This window comes from Balaenoptera borealis (assembly GCF_965194805.1).
Source record: "Balaenoptera borealis genome assembly, chromosome: X".
NCBI lineage: Eukaryota > Metazoa > Chordata > Mammalia > Artiodactyla > Balaenopteridae > Balaenoptera > Balaenoptera borealis.
Window position 1 is genome coordinate 41,663,179 of NC_138881.1, and position 20,682 is coordinate 41,683,860.

The 20,682-nt window shown below is 40.1% G+C and overlaps 1 protein-coding gene across 1 annotated transcript in view; it reads left to right on the top strand.

The window, feature by feature from the left end:
- The first annotated feature begins 14,746 nt into the window (after nucleotides 1–14,746).
- RP2 (RP2 activator of ARL3 GTPase) overlaps nucleotides 14,747–20,682 on the top strand; it is a 47,050-nt gene continuing 41,114 nt past the window's right edge. The window contains exon 1 of the mRNA XM_082378209.1: nucleotides 14,747–15,195. Coding sequence (XP_082234335.1) covers nucleotides 14,785–15,195 — 411 coding nt within the window. The 5' untranslated portion in view covers nucleotides 14,747–14,784. The remainder of the gene's footprint in view (nucleotides 15,196–20,682) is intronic.

The following is a 20,682-nucleotide window of genomic DNA, read 5'->3' on the forward strand; positions in this document are numbered from 1 at the left end:
CTCTAGTGTATATTGTTTCATTTAATCCTCACAACGATCCTATGAAATCTGTAGCATACCATCCTATTATCATCATCATCAGGAAAATGAAGCTCAGGAAATTAACTTGCCTGTGGTCACAAGGTTCCTGGGATTCAAACTCCTGCAGTCTAACTTCAAAGCTCATGCTCTTAAACAGTCATGTTTTGCCTTCTGAGACCCTCATGTTTAGTTATAAAACTGTAAAGGTGCTTTAAAAGTTCATTACAATACATGTGCACCTCACTTTAGAATAAGCATTTATGGTGACATCATTGGTTACCTACCCAGCATCTACCCCTTATCCTGCTTCTTTTTTTTTTTTATAAATTAATTAATTTATTTATTTTTTGGCTGCGTTGGGTCTTCGTTGCTGTGCGCGGGCTTTCTCTAGTTGCGGCGAGTTGGGGCTACTCTTTGTTGCAGTGTGCGGGCTTCTCATTGCGGTGGCTTCTCTTTGTTGCGGAGCACAGGCTCTAAGCACGCAGGCTACAGTAGTTGTGGCACACGGGCTTAGTTGCTCCGCGGCATGTGGGATCTTCCCGGACCGGGGCTCGAACCCGTGTCTCCTGCATTGGCAGGCGGATTCTTAACCACTGCGCCACCAGGGAAGTCCCTATCCTGCTTCTTGAAGGAACCCAATTTTATTTAGGTATCTGCCTCTTTTTGTTCGGCCTATGTAATTTGGGTGAAGGTAGCTCAACTTTAAGGGTGGGTCCTGAGAAGTCTAGGCCAGCTGTGCTAATTCCTTTGCCCTTGCCAGGGATGCAAAAATCCTAGTCTTAAATCAATCAATCCAGCATTTCCCCTGGAAAATGTTATTGCTCCAGACGTGGGCTTGTGACCCAAACTGGTCCAAAAGCTGTCAAGTAGAGAACATTTATTATTTGGTTTGATTAAAGACTCTCTCTCTCTCTCTCCCTCTCTCTCTCTCCCCAGCCTCTGTCCCTCCCAATCTCTCTGTCTCCGTCTCTTACACACACACATATACAGCTGTCAAAATGACGTTCCACCTCACATCACCCATCCCAAGAAAGAACTGAAAAACCAAACCTATACCAACCCTTCCAACTGAAAGCTTTGCAGCAGTTACACTTAAAGAAAATTTCAACCTGGGACAAGACCAAAGTCCCATGCCCTTCTCTTCTCCTTGCCCTATGACAACTCCAATCCTGCTTTGGCTCAGGTCATTGCCTAACTTTGCAGTGCTCCCTGATGTGCATCAGCTGTATAAAGCCTTTATCCTCTATTTGAGTCATTTTTTTCATTGACACTATCCAGCTGTCCCAACAAAATGTATTAAAGATTCCATTCAGCAGTATTCCAAAGAAGGGGCAGGTAGGAGCTGTCCACCCAGTTGCTGGAGTGAGGAGGGAATTTTATCATTTTATCCCTGACATTGTTTACAATCAATGATGCCTGATGATGATAAAAATCAAGTTGATTTAGTCAGTCTTGTTATTGTTTTAAATTCTCTATAACAACGAACCCTTTATTGTTTATACCTGAGGTGAGCCATTCCCACTGTCCCACCTCCCCGGCTTGCTACCCCAGAGCTGATCTTTTTTCTCCTACTGTTTCAAGATAGCACTTTTATTATATGTCAATTTCCATTTCTGAAATTTCTCTTCTATTCCATTTGTCCATCTATTCATATGGTAGTTCCACTTTTAAGTTTTTATAAAGTGTTTTATTATCTGATCATTCTGGTCCCCCATCATTGTTCCCTTTTTTTTCAGATTTTTTTCTGGCTATTTTTTTTTCCATGTGAATTTCAGGATCAGCTTGTTTAGTTCCAATCCTCAACTTCTTTACAGTTTGTTTGTTTTTTTTTCTCGAGGGTTTCTCTTTAGCTGATAATTGAGACTTGTGGCTTCTGGTTTTAACTATATTTTAATCAAGTTTGAAGTAGAATATTTGAAGTTTACAGTCATTCATTGAACATTACAAGGTCATCTGCCAATTTGGGGGGAAATTTCTCACTCTATTATGATTTTAAAATTATTAAGATTTTTAAAAAAATTATTAGTTCTTTGAATAGGTAAAAAACTCTGTTGGTACAAAATTCAAAAGGAACAAAATGGTTTATGGTGAAAAGTCTCCTCCCCACTGCTGTCTCCAAGACACCCAGTTTTCCTCTCCTGAGACAATCTGTGTTGCCAGCTTTTTTCAGATAGTCTAGGCCTATACAAGCAAATATATGGATTTTTCTTTATTCTCTTTTCATGTAAATGGTAGCATGCTTTATGCCCTGTTCTGCACCATGCCTTTTCCATGTAACAATATTTTTGAGGAAATCATTCCAAATTAGTACATAAAAAGCTTACTCCCCCTTCCCATGGACACAGTATTTCGTTGAATAAATGTACCACAAAGTACCACTATTGCTGTTCATATAAGTTGTTTAAAGATCTATTGCTATTATATACTGTATGATTCCATTTGTATGAAATTCTAATTATTGCAAACTAATCCATGTTGACAGCAAGCAGATCAGTGGTTGCCTGGGGATTGGAGGTAGGGGGTTGTGACATCTGTCAAAATTCATTGAACTGTGCACTTTAGATGGGTGCAGTTTATTTTACTTAAATTACACCCCATTAAAATTGCTTTTAACAAGAAAAATTAAAAAGAAAAAGAAAACCATCAAAAACTCAATTTAAAATAAAAGAACAAAAAATTCAAAAAGAAGAAAACTTGCTTTCAATGAATCTATTGCTATTACAAGCAATGCTATAATAAATAACTTTTACATATGTGTCCATTCCCTCTATCTCCACCTGTTTTCTCTATTATTAATTATGACTTCACAGCATCTCATTTTGTTTCCTTTTGAAAAGAATGTTTTTGATAAAAAATCCAGAAAAGATACTCATTTGTTTATTTGGTCGTTCATTTGTTTTTTCTTGTCTGTCTGTCTCTGCTCACTCCCTGCCCCCAGGAAAGAACAGGACCTTTGTCTCATTCACCATCTTATACCCAGAGCACAGAATGGTGCCTAGCACAGAGAAGGTGTTCAATAAAATCTCTGTTGAAAGAAAGAGCATTAAAATGTATATTTTCAGGCTTTACTCCTAGGGATTGAGTCAGTACGTCTGTGATCAGTTCTGGGAAACTGTATTTTTAATATGCTCCCCCAGGTAATTCTGATCATCAAACAGGTTTAGAACAATGCTTTAATTCAGCCCAACCCAACTTCTCACCCAGGTTAACTTCCTCCTTCCTGCATACCACACCCCTTCTTAAAACATTGCAGTGCTGTGGTAGATTGCTTTCAAAGATTGCCACAGCAATCCCATCCATCCTGAATGCCTTTTGCAATGTGATTTTTTTCACCTCTTCCTATCAAGAGGTGGAGCCTATTTCTCTCCCCTTGAATCTTGTCTGGTTTCAAGACTTGCTTTGGCAATGCAATATGATGGAAATGATGCTGTGCCAGTTCAAGGCCTAGGTCTTAAATGGTCTTGCAGCCTCCATTTTTTCTCTTTTGGAAACTATATGGAGGAGAACTGAGGCACGCAGCCAAAAGCCTCCACCAAGGTCCCAGTGGGACTGGGCAGGAACAGACTTCAAAAGCTACTCTGGGGGGCTTTGGAAACAAGAGCAGCAGGGAACTGACCCCACTTTCCAGTTCTTGCTGGACACATCCTAAGCAGTGGTTTAGAGCAAGCTCAGAGCCATCCTGCCAGGGTTCAAAGCCCACCTCAGCCACTTACTGTGTAACCTTAGGCAAGTTATTCCCTGTGTTTCATTTTCCTCATCTGCAAAATGGGGATAATAAAAGTCTCTTCTCATAGTCTTTAGGAGAGTTAAATGATTTAATAACTTGGAATTGTGTTTGGCACATTAAGAGTTCAATAAATAGTAGTTCTTATTATTTCTATACCTAGTTTCAAAATTATTATTTTACCTAGGTTTTTGCACACAGGACTGGTGTGCCCTTTGACCAGAGTAAGCCTCAGGATTCTTGAAAGTCTGGGAGGTGCAGTGGGGAGATTTATGGGGAAAGATATTGGATTGCCTGCTTAAAAGGACAGAAGAAAGTTCAAGAGAACAACTGGAAAAATTTTTAAAGATGTGATTTTTTTTTTTGGATGGACCTAGAGAGTGTCATACAGAGTGAATAAGAGTCAGAAAGAGAAAGACAAATATCGTACATTAATGCATATATGTGGAATCTAGAAAAATGGTATAGATGATCTTATTTGCAAAGCAGAGATAGAGACACAGAGGTAGAGAACAAACGTATGGATACCAAGGGAGAAAGGGGGGGCGGTAGGAGGAATTGGGAGATTGGGATTGACACATATTGATGCTATGTATAAAATAGACAACTAATGAGAACATACTGTAGAGCACAGGGAACTCTACTTAATGCACTGTGGTGACCTAAATGGAAAGGAAATCCAAAAAAGAGGAGATATATGTATATGTATAGCTGATTCATTTTGCTGTACAGTAGAAACTAAGACAACATTGTAAAGCAACTATACTCCAATAAAAATTAATTAAAAAACAAAAATAAAATTAAAAAAGATGTGATTTTTTTAAACTTAATTTGGTGAAGCAGGTTATACCTATAATACGTGCCCATTTTGATTTGGAAACTACAAATAATAAAATAGTAATCACTACGTTCCTACCATCCACAGACAACCAATTAATATTTTAACATAGTTCCTTGCACATTTTTCAACGCCCATATAAATTTTACATTGATTTTTTCATATCAATATGCAATTTGTGTTCAATTTTTCACCATATCATATATAAGTATTTTCACACACGTTTAAAAAATTTTGTCAACAAAATTTTAAATGCCTACATAATAGTCCATAAAATGGTTGTGTGCATATTCCCAATGAGCTCAAGTTAATGAATATTTAGTGCATCCATTTTCAATTATTATCAAAAATATCACAATAAAAATATTTGTTCATAGTTTTTTATCCCGATTTCTGGTCATTTCCTCAATTCAGATTCCTAGAAATGAAGTTATTGGATCAAAGGAACAGACATTTTAAAAGCTCTTCTTATATATTGCCAATTTGCTTTCCAGAAAAGTGATACCTATTTGCCCCACTCCATACTCTTGACAAGCCTTTGCTAATTTAACATTGTTTTAATCTTCATATTTTCATTACTTGTGAAATTAAAATGTTTTCAATATTTAATAGTTCATTGCATTTCCTGGATTGTGCCCATGTAATTGCTGCTCATGTTAATCAAATGCCACCTATATGAAAATATTAAAGAAATGAGAATGGGAATTTGGGAAAGAAAATGAGGGTGCTGTGATCCTGGGAGTTGGAAGACACACTCTGATTTGCCCCAGGTAAACTTTTTCCACATTCTCTCTTCCCCCAACACCTTGGACTTTGTATCTGGCTGGATAGCAAGTGAAATTTGTGTCAAGCACGAGGCAAAGCCAGACCTGACAGATTCTATTGGTAAAGATATAATAACAAACCCTTTTAGATTCAGACAGTTTACTAATCACAAAGACAGCGAAAGGAGGAAGGGCAGTCAAAGATACGGGCTCCCATGGCCCTGGAGCAGGGCAGCACTAAAACAAAAAGGGCCAAATAATTGCAACACAGATAATAGGACACCCTATTGCTGAGGAGCCCATTCTAGACTGCCATCGATTGTTTTCATCGCTTGCAGCTGTGCCCTAAGGGAGCAAGGCAGAAAGCCTCTTACCCATCAGAACCCAGGAGAAGGTAAGAAACTATGTTATCCCAAATGGAAGGGTGTCCTTCTTTCTCATGGCTGAGTGATAGTCTATATATATACACACCACATCTTCTTTATCCATTCAATCATTGATGGGCACTTAGGTTGTTTCCACAACTTGGTTGGACCTTGAGGACATGATGCTAAACGATATGAGGAAGACAAATATTGTATGGTATCACCTACATGTGGAATCTAAAAAAGCTGAATTCATAAAAACAGAGTAAAATGGTAGTTACCAGGGGGTGAAGGTGGGAGATAGGAGAGATGTTGTTTAAGGGTACAAACTTGCAATGAGTAGTAACTAAGTCCTAGAGATCTAATGCACAGTATAGTGAATATACACAACAATATTGTATCATAATCATCATACTTGCTAAGAGACTAGAACTTAATTATTCCAACCACTAAAAAGAAATAATTAAGTAATGTGATAGAAATGTTAATTATCACTACAATGGCAAGCATATTATAATGCATAAGTGTATCAAATTAGCATATTGATTTGATAAATTTACAGAATATTATATGTCGAATATATTTCCATAAAAAAAGAAAGAAACTATTGTATGACAGCTTCCTAGGCTGATATCTCCCAGGGAAGACAGGGAGGTGAGTGGGAAAATGGCTTCAAAGCAGCACTTCACAAGCCTCCCATGCTCTCCCATGTTCCAGAAGGATCAGAGGCATTCTGTCAAGACTTAGATCCAGCTGTGGTACAAGCCTTGACTCCCTAGCCTATGTGGATACACACAAGTTACCAGGGCACCATGGCGGAGCCACTCCTTTACAGTGTGCGGGTAAGGAGTCCTGGAATTCTGTCTAGACCTTTTTTCAACTTAGCAGAGTTTTGAGAAAAGTTCATTAGTTTCAAACAGGCCACTGTCTTCACTACAACAGGAAGATCAATGAAAAACTTGCACCTATAGCGATTATTTTATTGCCAGAGAGATCCTAAATGTTGTGGGTCAGCAGCTGCTGAAACTGGTTAACGCTATACCCTCCTCAGATCCTTCTGTGTCTTTAAAAAATTTTTTTTCATTGGAATATAGTTGATTTACAATGTTGTGTTAGTTTCAGGTGTACAGCAAAGTGATTCCTTATACATATATATACACATATATACATATATGTATATATATACATATATAATCTTTTTTTTACATTCTCTTCCATTATAGGTTATTATAAATTATTGAGTAGAGTTTCCTGTGCTATACAGTAGGTCCTTGTTGGTTATCTATTTTATATATAGTAGTGTGGCTATGTTAATCCCAAACTCCTAATTTATCCTTCCCTCCACTTTGGTAGCCATAAGTTTGTATTCTATATCTGTGAGTCTGTTTCTGTTTTGTAAATAAGTTCATTTTGTATCATTTTTTTAGATTCAACATATAAGCGATATATGATATTTGTCTTTGCCTGGCTTACTTCACTTAGTATGATAATCTCTAGGTCCATATGTGTTACTGCAAATAGCATTATTTCACTCTTTTTTCTGGCTGAGTGATATTCCATTTCAGATTCTTTTCCCTTATATGTTATTACAAGATACTGAATATAGTTCCATCTGCTATACAGTAGGACCTTGTTGTTTATCTGTTTTATATATAGTAGTGTGTATCTGTTACTCCCAAACTCCTAATTTATCTCTTCCCCCCACCCCCACTATCTCCTTTGGTAACCATAAGATTGTTTTCTATGTCTGCTTCTGTGTCTTTGAGTCATAATTGGCCCAGAAAGCAGGTGCATGGAGCCACACCAAGATTACTGCATCATATTCGTTGGTCTCACAAAGGCCTCTGATATTCTCAGTAACGTTCCTGAGTCTTAGTGTGCATTGTCTTGAAGGGGGATGGCACATATAAAGTAGCATGGCTAATGTGCTAACTGAAATATTTCCATTACAAACGGAGTGAAACAGGACTTCAGAAGTTGAAATAAAATCCTTATTCGGTGTTTTTGTTTGTTTGGTTGGTTGGTTTTTGTTTTTTGAGGTTTTTTGTTTGTTTGTTTGTCTGTTTTGTTTTGTTTGCAGCCCTGTTTCTTCTGAACTAAAAGCCAGTGTTAAAATATGTTGCTGGTCCTTTGGGACACTCTTTAAACCCAGCAGGCCAGTCTAAAAGATCCCGTGACTCCTCTGTTGATAACTGTGTTCCAAACTTCTCACACAGGAAGATATTGCATTCTGATCACAAGCCTAAACAAAACCAAATCATCATTCCACGTGATTGCAGAAAGGAAACCCACACATACAGCCTGTATTACTTTGCTACGGCTGCTGTAACAAAATACCACAGACGGGGGGCTTAAACAACAGAAATTTATTGTCTCACAATTCTAGAGGCTGGAAGTCTCAGATCAGGGTGTCTGTAGGATTGGTTCCTTGTAAGGGAAGGATCTCTCCAGGCCTCTCTTCTTGGCTTGTAGGTGGCTGTCTTCTCCCTGTGTTTCTTCACGTGGTCTTCCCTCTGTGCATGTCTATGTCCAAATTTCCCCTTCTTATTAGGACACAAGTCATATTGGATTAGGACCCACCCTAATGACCTCACTTTAACTGGATTACCTCTATAAAGACCCTATCTTCAAATAAGGTCACATTCTGAGGTACTGCGGGTTAGCACTTCAACATACGAGTTTTGAGGGAATACAGTTCAACCCATAACATAGCCTAAGATTTTCCTGCTTGTTCTGACGCTCAGAGCCATTGCTCAGTTTGGCTAATTTGGCAGTACACTCTTAGACTAAGAGATTAGAAGAACGAATCATGAAGTAACATTTTTTACAACTCTGAAACCCAAAGAAGGGAACCAACAAGCCTTCAAACTCCAGACCAAAATTCTTGAGGGGAATGCTAATGCCAAAGTGCAAATCTTATGATTTAGCTGTAGATTATTGGAAAATAGTGGCAATCATATTGCCTAGGAGTAGAAAAATTAAACAGAATGTGGAAACAAGCAAGATAATTGCGTGGCCTTTTTTTAAAATATAAATTTGTTTTATTTTTGGCTGCATTGGGTCTTCGTTGCCGCGCGCGGGCTTTCTGCTTTCTCTAGTTGCAGCGAGCAGGGGCTACTCTTCGTTGCAGTGCGCAGGCTTCTCACTGTGGTGGCTTCTGTTGTTGCGGAGCACGGGCTCTAGGCGCGCGGACTTCAGTAGTTGTGGCATGTGGGCTCAGTAGTTGTGGCACGCTGGCTCTAGAGCGCAGGGTCAGTAGTTGTGGCGCACAGTTGCTCCACGGCATGTGGGATCTTCCCAGACCAGGGCTCGAACCCGTGTCCCCTGCATTGGCAGGCGGATTCTTAACCACTGCGCCACCAGGGTCTTTTAATGCTGTTCTATAACACTTCCAACAAGCCTGACTAAGGTTCAGCTGACTCTCTAAGGGAATGTTACTTGCTTGACATACAATTTATTATTGGTTAGTACTCAGATATTTTATAAGTCTGTGAAGTTAGAGATTAACTTATAGAAAACTGGTCCAGCGTGATGATTTTCTTTTCTGCTCATTAGAAAAGATCTCAAGCTTATGGTTTTATTGCCCCTTAGGACATTAACCAGTTTTGTATCCACGGTAGCAATCTTATTTCAACATTCCTTTTTCTTCACTGACTATATAAAGCCCCACTTCTCATATCTTCTTTGAATCAACTTGTTGACATTTTGGCTTCCTCACTAATGAATTAAATCAATAATTTGATACTGGCTCATTGTCAATTTGTCTAGGAATTATGTTTTTAATATTTTGAAAATTATACCTTGGTAGTACCCTTTTCAAGCAAAGATTATTAACTAGGAGGCAGTAGGGTAAGTAACTACAAAATAGAATGTTGTCATTGTTAAAATTAAAAGTTGGACAAGAGATGTAGGAACTGAGTTTATTTCTGCCAGCAGGGTAGCATGATACGACAGGCTTGATAAGAACTTACACTGTCTCAACAGGAAGTGTAAGCATCAGTTTTCTAAACAGTTTGAGAAAAAGAAAAATTTGCAATCATACTAATTTAAAATTAAAGTACCAGGCCAACGTATGAATTTCAAGGTTCTAACTTATCTTTCTAATAGGAAAGTTTTAAAAAAGAGTTTGACCAAATTTGCACTTCTGGTCATCTGAATGTCTGGTTACCTAGTTGTCTCTGTGGATTGTTAACCGGTCAGTAAATTTGCTTTAGAAATTTTGTTCTTTGCATATCTGACTCCAGTAGCTCATTTTTTTATTGGTTTTCATCAGCCTGCACCTATGGGTTTCTCCATTCCCGTTGAGGTTTTTCATAAATTGTGGCAGATCTGCAACATTGCCAGGAAAATATGGTCTTCCTAGTCCTTTGTCTGTATCATGTGCCGTCATGTATACATTCTGAAGCCAATTAGTATATGAAAAATATGTAGTATGTGTAAATTTAGATCCTGACTACCCAAGAAGTAATATCCCTAATACTTTTGGACAAATGGCTTATAGTACAGCAAACGGAATGGAAACTTTAGGGCCCTCCATTTGCATGGGTCCTGTATGTACCCCAAGAGGGGCCCTAGCAATTTTGTATTCATAATTTGTATTATTTTTCTTAGAAAGGGCCCAACCTAAATTGTATAAACTGAAAACGCTACAAATCCTGGGTTTCTCTCTTAGAGTGAACTGTTGCTGATTAGATGCTATTCTTAGCACCACGAGAATTAGTGAATGAATGAAAGAAGTGCTAAAGAGATGTTTTCCTCCCTAATTCGTGCAGCTGGGTGTTTGTGGTGGGGAGGTGAGGAGGTGGGAATTGTACAAAACCCAGCAAAGAAGCTCTCAGGGAAGATTTTATCTAGAATGAGCCCTGACTTTTTTTACTTTTGTCAGGAACCGGGGAAGAGGGGGAAGGGCGAGTAGGAAAGAAATCCTACTCATAAAGGTCTCAGGGACTTTCAGGTCTGCTTAGGTGTTGGCCATCTATATGATATTAACCACTTCCTCATGTAAGATGTAGGAAATGTTATTAAATATCCTTTTACTAAAACTTTTGTCTTGTGGCATCAGTTTTCTTGCCCAAATCTTTCTTACTGACTATTTTGGAATTGTATACTATACAACTGTTGATGAGAAGCAATTTTGTGAGTTGGGATCTTCTCGATGTCAGATTGAGAGCTTATTTTTTTTAATCTACATGCATAGAGGAAACTAGGAAATAAAGTCTCTAACCTAGCTTGGGTGAAATGGGAAGTAGCTCTTTTATTAATAAAATCCCAAAGGTAAAAACAAATTTTATGAACTAGCACACTCTGATTAACTCTGAGGTTTTAGTTTTATCACAGTTTGTCCCTTTCCTGAAAAGTATTGAAATGAGTGTTTGGAAAATGGAAATTCCACTAGAAAAAGATTTTTTTAGTCTGGAAACTATTTTTTAAAGTAGTTTCCATTGGAACTGCTTTGCTGTAAAAGTTACTGGAATGACTTTTATTTTATGCTGCTAAAACCATTCACTTCTGAGACTCCTTTCTTGACTTTTCCACCCTCCCCATCCCCATTTGAGTTAAAAGTCTGTTTCCTCTGTTGTTCCTTTTCTGTACTAACTTCCAAATATTTTTTGCTTGGCTTACATTAAGAATTTTACCAACAACAGTGAACAAGATACCCTATGCTAAGAGCAGTCGGAAAAATATACAGTCTTTATAACCTGATTACACACAATTTTTATGCTTTTAAAAAATCATTAGAACTGGTTGATAAGAGGGTGAAAGAAAATCGGTAAGAACTACCTAAAAGTTAAAGTATGAGAAGAGATGTTGGTTCAAAAATCTATTAAAAGAAAAAAGTTATCTGCTTGTGCAATTTTTTTCAACCTCCCAATTCTCTTCTTCAGTACATATGTAATACTATTGACAGAACCGACTCCCGCTATGGTAGCCAGCCTCTGAGATGACACCCCAAAGATCTATGCCTTCCAGTATTCATGCATTTGTTTAGTTCCCTTCCTGAGGGAGTCAGGGCCAGCCCTGTGTGATTAATAGAATCCGGAGGAAGTGATGTGTGATTTCTGAAGTTACATCATAAGAGGCCTTGCAGCTTCTGCCTTGGTCTCATGGAACATTTATTCTTGGAGCCTTCAGTATGGTGTATGAAATATGACTAACTTAAGGCTACCTTGCTAGAGAGATCACATGGAGAGGCTCTGAGATTTCATGTAGAATGATTCAGCCATTTGAGTCATCCTGGCTGAGGCTTTGGATGCCGCATGAAACCAGAGCTGAGCTGTCCCCACTGAGCCCTGCTTAAATTGCAGATTCATGAGGAAGATAAATAATCATTGTTTTAAGCCATTAAGTTTGTTACGCAGAAACGGATCATGGAAACACTCCTCTCCTCCCTTCTCCTTCACTTGCAAAGTGTTTCCTTAGGTGAGTGCAGAGTGAACAAGCCTGTGTCAGGTCAACTCAAGAAAAGGGACTTTTCCAGCCGCTGTTGCTGGGGTACTTGGCTTATTCATGCTGTGAAGATATATGTTGTCAGGACTGTCTTCTGAGAGGTAACAATGTCACTTCTGTGGTCAAGAAACACAGGGGACCCAGACCATGTCTGGAGCCTGTGGCCAGGTGCAAACCCACAACCCAACTTTTTAATACAGATGAACATCTATCTGTTTGGCTGATCATGAAGGGCAGCTTTCTATAGAAAAGAAGTCACAAGAGTATAAGTAGGAGGAGGAATATAAACAGAAGGAGCGACCAATTTCTGTCTGGACTCTGCGGAGTTAGGGCTGCCAGCACATGTGCCCTTTCCAGGACCTGCTTCCCACTTGTGTTTGCAATATAGAACTCATCCTTGTGGCTGCAGCAATTAGACCAGGGGTGCACAGTTGACAGGTGGGTAACCATTCTATTGATTGGCCAGCAGTTTATCTGGTTCTCTCCCTTGAGAATCTGAACTAAGATATAAAGAAACTGTAGTATGCACTTGGACAGAAAGGCCATGAGGAATCAGGGTGGGATGACTGTCTCAGCCATGTGTATATGCTTTTGGTCAGGGGTGATGGTGGGATGCGATTTAACAGAAAGGGGATTTTATCGTCACTTTTGTTTAAGGGTCCCTGAAAAGATCACTGTTGGATATAGATTTTGTTTTAGGTTTAAGTCTCTCATTAATGAATACTTCAAAACTACGAGAGTTTTAGGGATTGTTTCTCTAAAATTAGTTTTGTTGTTTGTTCATTAAGAGGAACAACATCACTGTGGGACAGAGCTCCATAGGCATCAGAAGGCCTAAGCAGGTACTTCTTTACTTCTTTCTTTCAGATGAATCAGAAAGGAACAAATTTAGGAAGAGGGAGCACTGGACAGCACAGGCTCTGGATTTTTTTTTTTAATTTTTATTTATTTATTTATTTTATTTATTTATGACTGTGTTGGGTCTTCGTTTCTGTACGAGGGCTTTCTCCAGTTGCGGCAAGCGGGGGCCACTCTTCATCGCGGTGCGCGGGCCTCTCATCATCGCAGCCTCTCTTGTTGCGGAGCACAGGCTCCAGTCGTGCAGGCTCAGCAGTTGTGGCTCACGGGCCTAGTCGCTCCGCGGCATGTGGGATCTTCCCAGACCAGGGCTCGAACCCGCGTCCCCTGCATTGGCAGGCAGATTCTCAACCACTGCGCCACCAGGGAAGCCTCAGGCTCTGGATTTTTTTTATAGAACCTGTCTAACCACTCTCATTGTGACCACAAGTTAGTCCCTTCACTGCTGTGGACCTCTGTTTCCTCCACTGTACTACGCAGCAATGGATCACAATTTTAACCTTCTATGAATATAAAACATCTAAGGGTCTTATCCAAAACATCCTCACATAGACTTTTCATCTCACTCTGAGGAAGAAAAAGTGTGCACCCGGTGAAGACTCTGTTGCTTAAGATCTGGAACTTCAATTTACAGTCATTTCTAATACTTGAGCACATGCACTTTTCTTCCTGATTGTGCAATAAAAGGCAGGAAGTGAAAAAGGGAACACTCTTAATGCTCGAGTTAAGTCAGAGGCTCATTTAGGACATACACTAGATGTGAATAAGTGTGGGAAGCAGAAAGATAACCAAATTTGAGCCTAAACTAATCTGCATTTGATGTCCGACCAAATGCCAAAATACTGTGCTCAGAGAATTAAACCAACAACTTACCTTTTCTATTACACAAGCAATACATGTGTATTGTAGTAACATTCAACCCAAGTATAGCAAATGCTAATATTTAGTATATATTTTTTAAAATATCTTCAGACAAACCCTATACCATTTGCTGAGAACAGATCTGATAGTTTATATGGCAACGCTTGTGTCGTCCACCAGGCTATAAACTCCTGAGGAGAACCCCTTTACCATTACTCTTCCCCCCACCCCACCACCTCCGCCCCACTTTAGTCACTTTCTTTGGGAAAGAATAGGGAAAAGTTGTAAATGTTTCCTTCACTAGTGTGCAAGCATTCATTCGACAAACGTTTTATTGAGCAACTAGTGTGGAGTTGAGCAAGGCTTGGGGGATTAAATAAAAGAAAAACACGGGGCTTTTGGTCTCAAGAAATTCACAGTTCCAATAAGGAGACGATACAAAAATAATTATTTTTCTAAGTTCTTCTTCAATTTTAGAGTCATTCGTGGAAATTCTAAGAAAGCACATAAGAGAGGGCAAGGAGGATCGGGAAGGTCTTTGGGGAAATTTCCCGAGGAGGTGACACTGGCCAGACGTCGGGCAAGGAGGGTCGGGGAATGGGTGACGAAGAGTGAGGCATGCGAATTTCATGGCCCGTCCTGCGTCAGCAGGAATTCTTGTTCCCTCACCAATTACACCACAAAACTGAAGTCTAATGTTCAACTACGGAGCCCTCCCGCGTCTAGAGCCTGGAAACTGAGAACCTAAGGCCAGAAGACCTGGCTGCCGAGGCTGCACTCCCGGCAGCGGGACAACCTCTCCGAGTCCTGGGAGGGGCGGGGCAGGGTTGGGGGCGGGGTCGGCTGTGAGTGCATCTGGGCCGACCGGGCCCGCCCCTGGGGGCTGGCGCAGGAGCCGGGCGCGGAATGGCTGTGTGCGTAAGTCGGCCTCTCTTCATAGGCCGCACAGGGCTGCTCGCGGGACTTGGATTGGCTCCCCGGGCGCTGAGCGGTCATTGGTTGCGGTGGGTCGTCAAGGCGATTGAGAGGAAAAAGAGAAGGGGTTTGGGGCCTGGCCGGCGAACCGAGGCTGAGGGCGGTTGGGCGGTTCCGTGGGGCGGTGTCCGGAGAGCTGCGGGGCCCGGGCCCCAGGGGTTCAAGCCACAACTCCAGAAGGTGTCTGAGCCAGCGCGCCGGCGAGGAGTAGCGGCTAGTGGGACCCCGCGGGCCGGGACCATGGGCTGCTTCTTCTCCAAGAGGCGGAAGGCTGAGAAGGAGTCGCAGCCGGAGGGCGAGGAGGAGCGGCCGAAGCAGTACAGCTGGGACCAGCGCGAGAAGGTAACCAAAGTCCCGTAGCGGCTGGTCTCAGCCTTCCCGAGCCGCTCGGCAAGGGTCCCCAGCGGCCGGGCAGCGCTGAGGGGGCGGACCCAGCAGCTGCCGCTCTTGCGCGCTCGCTCTCTCCCGCGAGTAGTTGAAGTCGGAGTGAATGACTTTTGGGGGAGCCGTGAAATTCAGCGTCAGAGAGGGCTCCACGGAGGGCGATGCAGCGCTGGAAGGGGCCCTAGAGCTCATTGTCCAGGCAGATGGACCCTTCGGGCTTGCCCTCCTCTGTGCATCTTGCCCTCCAGTCCAAGGATGGACTCCAGGGAAGGAAGGAGAACCCGGAATGCCCCAAATCTCACATCTCGTTTCACTCGCAGCGCCGAGCGGGGTTTTGTCCAGTCCTCGAGTTACACATGGGACTGATCTCACCTCTTTCGCGGCTTGTGTTCTTTCTGTGGTTGTTTTCTCTTTTGTCTGCCCTAGCCAGTAAATCTCTTTGGTGCCTCCTGATATATTCCACTGCTGAATTTTCTCAATGACGAAGTGGACCGTTTGACATACAGCTTTGTATGACCTCCTCTTCCACTTACCCGAAAGGAATAATGAAAATGGAATCAGCCTTGGAATGTGTGTTAAGACCGTAAGGTGAAAATAACCAGCATAAGCCAGGCAATATTTTACTGTTGCTTTCATGAATGAAAATGCCCTTATTTTTGCTTTTCTATGTAGCCAGAAACGAAAAAGCTTTGAACACGTCCACTAGTCTTACACAAAGCGCACTTAGTCATAAATTTCATAATGCTTCCTCTTTCTACATAGTTCTCCATTTGTGTTTAATAAAATACTTTGATAGATCCATCAATTATTTTTCTCATCCAAACGAAAAGAAAGACTTTTAAATGAGTGTTATGAACAGTTAACTCCTTGCTTAATAAACATACCTGTATCCATGACTACTTTATAGTAAATGTCTTACTAATGTTTTGATTTCATAGACCATCCCACATGATTTCCAGTCCCCAGCAGAATGTATTCACATAAACGCGGATCTCCAAGTGTCAGATTTTAAAAATTGGACGCTTTTTACAGACTTCTCAGCCCCATCTTTCTGCCCCTGTTTCACAGGGTTGCATGGTCTGTTTATTAATTCTCTTTTATCCATACTTGATAGCAGCATTTTATAATGTAAGAGTGGAAAATACTATATTTTCTGTCTGAAAACAACCCCTTTAAAAAATCTTCTGGACTATTAGAGAAAGAATTACCAGCTTACATTTTGAGACAGTGGAGATACCACATTTCCCAACATTGCTTTTTCTTTTGGGAATTTTTTCTTTTTCTTCTGGAATTACTAAGAATTCACTCTAGGGTACCTCTAATTTATGATAGCCTGCTAAATTTTATGTGATTTTAAAGATTTTTTTCTAGCTCCTTACCTCTCATGAGGTCAGTATGGGTAGTGTGCAAATGTTCTGTATTAGTCCAGTGATACTTTTACTGAGTTTAGCATGGTCTTGCTTGCTCCTAGAAGATTTTAATTGTACCTTAAAAGGAATGGGATGCAAATGCAGCCCAGAGAACATAAATGAGATACGTTGGATGTATATTAACAGAATGGTTTGTATTAAAAGTTTAGGTCTCTATAATGTGATCATGGACTATAACATAAACAATTTTAAAGTTATATCAGACAATTACCATTCAACTTGTAAGACTTAGCTGTAAAAAGAAAGTGCAAAAAAAAAAAGTGCACTGCCTGAAAAGTTTCCTTGCAACTTGGAAAAGTGGTGTTTAGATTTTTCCTTAGGTTGTGTAATCAGAGTATCTTTATTGAGAGGCACCCTCTGGGTTTTGGGTTTTGACTTGTGTAATTGGGTCAGTCTTAGGGGACCGAAGCTAGAAGAAATTGTCTCAATTAGAAAGAATGTTTGGGGACTCAGTGTTGTCATGACAACTGGTATACTGTAATCAACAGCGTAAGAAGCTCATTTTCTATTGCTGACTTGGAAAAAAAAAGTTTATTGTACAATTACTACATTGACATGATGAGAAATATTTTTGGATTGTAAGATCTGTGTTTAAATCATTTGGAAGGAAATGCTTTTATCCTTGTTATCTGTATGCTGCCTCCCATAGCTAGGCAAATTATTCAATATATATGTTCTCAAACACCAAGGGAAACTCAAAATTATAAGAATTATTTTCCCTGCCCTTGAAGAGCTGACTGGCTTTTTTGAGTTAAAACAGGAAATATTTAAGTATCAAGGGAAGATGAGTAGTACAGAAAAGTAGCTTTCATTTTCTAGTTATTCATACCAATACTCTTTCTAGACAATAGAAATGATGGCATAGGTATGAAAATTGTGATTTTGAGTATGGACAACACATCTTGTGTCCATTCAGGTTCCTCAGTTATAAAATCAAACCTGGTAAAAATTTCTCTACTGTTTAATAAGGTAAAGGCCTGTCCTGAGAAAGAGGGTTAGATAGTACTGGTCACCTCTGAGGATAGAACTTGGGCCAGAGATTGGGCAGGACAGAACCAGTCTTAGTATAAGGCAGATCATAATTCCCAGAGTTGTTCTTCAGTGGAAAGGGTGGCTTTGTGAAGAACTGATCTCCATGTTGGTCAAAACATTCAGGCACAGGTTGGATGGAGACCTACTAGAAAGAAGTGTCTGCATTGAGTAGGGGGCTAGATGCTGTTTTTAGCCTTTTAAGTACGTGAGGTATTCTAGTTATCCATTGTTGCATACCAAACCACCCCAAAACTTAATGGCATAGAATAATGGCAAGTACTTATTTTGTTCACAACTCTGCAATTTGTGTAGGGCTTAGCCGGGTTGGCTCTTTGCTTTATCTGGCATCAGCTGCAGCAGCTTGACTGGGGGTTGGAGGATCTGCTTTCAATATGACTTAATCACAGAGCTGGCTGGCAAGTTGATGCTGGCTTTTGGCTGGAAGCTCAGCTGGGGCTAAGGGCCAGAGGCCTCTTCCTGTAGCCTGGGCTTCCCCACGGCGTGATGGCTAGGTTCCCAGGGCAAGTGTCCTAAGAGAGACTGGCAGAAGCTGCATGGCTTTTTCTAACTAGGCTCTTAAGTGATGTAGCATTACTTCTGCTATGTTTTGTTGGTTGAGGCAATCACAGATGTCCACCTGCGTCCAAGGGGAGGGGACCTCTTGATGGGAGAAGTGTCAAACTTGTCAACATGTTTTAAATCCTTTACATAAAGTTTTTGCTGCTTAAAGGAAGTAACTAGTTCTTTGTTTATTCATTTTAAAATAGCTTTATTGAGATAAATTCATATGCCATACAGTTTACTAATTTAAAGTGTACAATTCAATAGTTTCAGCAAGTCCACAGGGCTATGTTACTATCACTATGATCTAATTTTAGAACATTTTTGTCCCTCACAGAAGAAACCCAGGTCCATAAATAGTTACTCCTCACTCCTCCTAGCCCCTAGAAACTACAGTTTTACTTTCTATCTCTATAGATTTGCTTATTTAGGACATTTGTCAGTGGAATCATACAATATGTGGTCTTTTGTTACTTTCACTTAGCATGTTTTTGAGATTCATCCATATTATAGCATATATCAGTAGTTTATTCCTTTTTATTGCTGAATGACATTAACAGAGTAGATATTTTATTTCATTTTATTTATAAATCAATTTTATTTATTTTACTGTCCGTTTTCTTTATCCATTCATTAGTTGATGGACATTCGGCTTTTCATTGTTTCCACTTTTTGGCCATTACAAATAATGCTGCTATGAATATTTGTGTACAAGCTTTTTTTTTTTTTTTTTTTTAAACATTTTTATTGAAGTATAATTGCCTTACAATGGTGTGTTAGTTTCTGCTTTATAACAAAGTGAATCAGTTATACATATACAATATGTTCCCATTTCTCTTCCCTCTTGCATCTCCCTCCCTCCCACCCTCCCCATCCCACCCCTCTAGGTGGTCACAAAGCACCGAGCTGATCTCCCTGTGCTATGCGGCTGCTTCCCACTAGCTCTCTATTTTACATTTGGTAGTGTATATATGTCCATGACACTCTCTTACCCTGTCACATCTCACCCCACCCCCTCCCCATATCCTCAAGTCCATTCTCTAGTAGGTCTGTGTCTTTATTCCCGTCTTGCCACTAGGTTCTTCATGGCCTTTTTTTTTTTTTCCTTAGATTCCGTATATATCTGTTAGCATACTGTATTTGTTTTTCTCTTTCTGACTTACTTCACTCTGTATGACAGACTCTAACTCCATCCACCTCATTACAAATACCTCCATTTCATTTCTTTTTATGGCTGAGTAATATTCCATTGTATATATGTGCCACATCTTCTTTATCCATTCATCTGTCGATGGACATTTAGGTTGCTTCCATGTCCTGGCTATTGTAAATAGAGCTGCAATGAACATTTTGGTACATGGCTCTTTTTGACCTATGGTTTTCTCAGGGTATATGCCCAGTAGTGGGATTGCTGGGTCGTATGGTAGTTCTATTTTTAGTTTTTTAAGGAACCTCCATACTGTTCTCCATAGTGGCTGTATCAATTTACATTCCCACCAACAGTGCAAGAGTGTTCCCTTTCCTCCACACCCTCTCCAGCATTTATTGTTTCTAGATTTTTTGATGATGGCCATTCTGACCGGTGTGAGATGATATCTCATTGTAGTTTTGATTTGCATTTCTCTAATGATTAATGATGTTGAGCATTCTTTCATGTGTCTGTAGGCCATCTGTATATCTTCTTTGGAGAAGTGTCTATTTAGGTCTTCTGCCCATTTTTGGATTGGGTTGTTCGTTTTTTTGTTATTGAGCTGCATGAGCTGCTTGTAAATCTTGGAGATTAATCCTTTGTCAGTTGCTTCATTTGCAAATATTTTCTCCCATTCTGATGGTTGTCTTTTGGTCTTGTTTATGGTTTCCTTTGCTGTGCAAAAGCTTTTAAGTTTCATTAGGTCCCATTTGTTTATTTGTGTTCTTATTTCCATTTCTCTGGGAGCTGGGTCAAAAAGAATCTTGCTGTGATGTATGTCATAGAGTGTTCTGCCTATGTTTTCCTCTAAGAGTTTGATAGTGTCTGCCCTTACATTTAGGTCTTTAATCCATTTTGAGTTTATTTTTGTGCATGGTGTCAGGGAGTGTTCTAATTTCATACTTTCACATGTAGCTGTCCAATTTTCCCAGCACCACTTATTGAAGAGGCTGTCTTTTCTCCACTGTATATGCTTGCCTCCTTTATCAAAGATAAGGTGACCATATGTGTGTGGGTTTATCTCTGGGCTTTCTATCCTGTTCCATTGATCTATATTTCTGTTTTTGTGCCAATACCAAACTGTCTTGATTACTGAAGCTTTGTAATATAGTCTGAAGTCAGGGAGCCTGATTCCCCCAGCTCCATTTTTCGTTCTCAAGATTGCTTTGGCTATTCGGGGTCTTTTGTGTTTCCATACAAATTGTGAAATTTTTTGTTCTAGTTCTGTGAAAA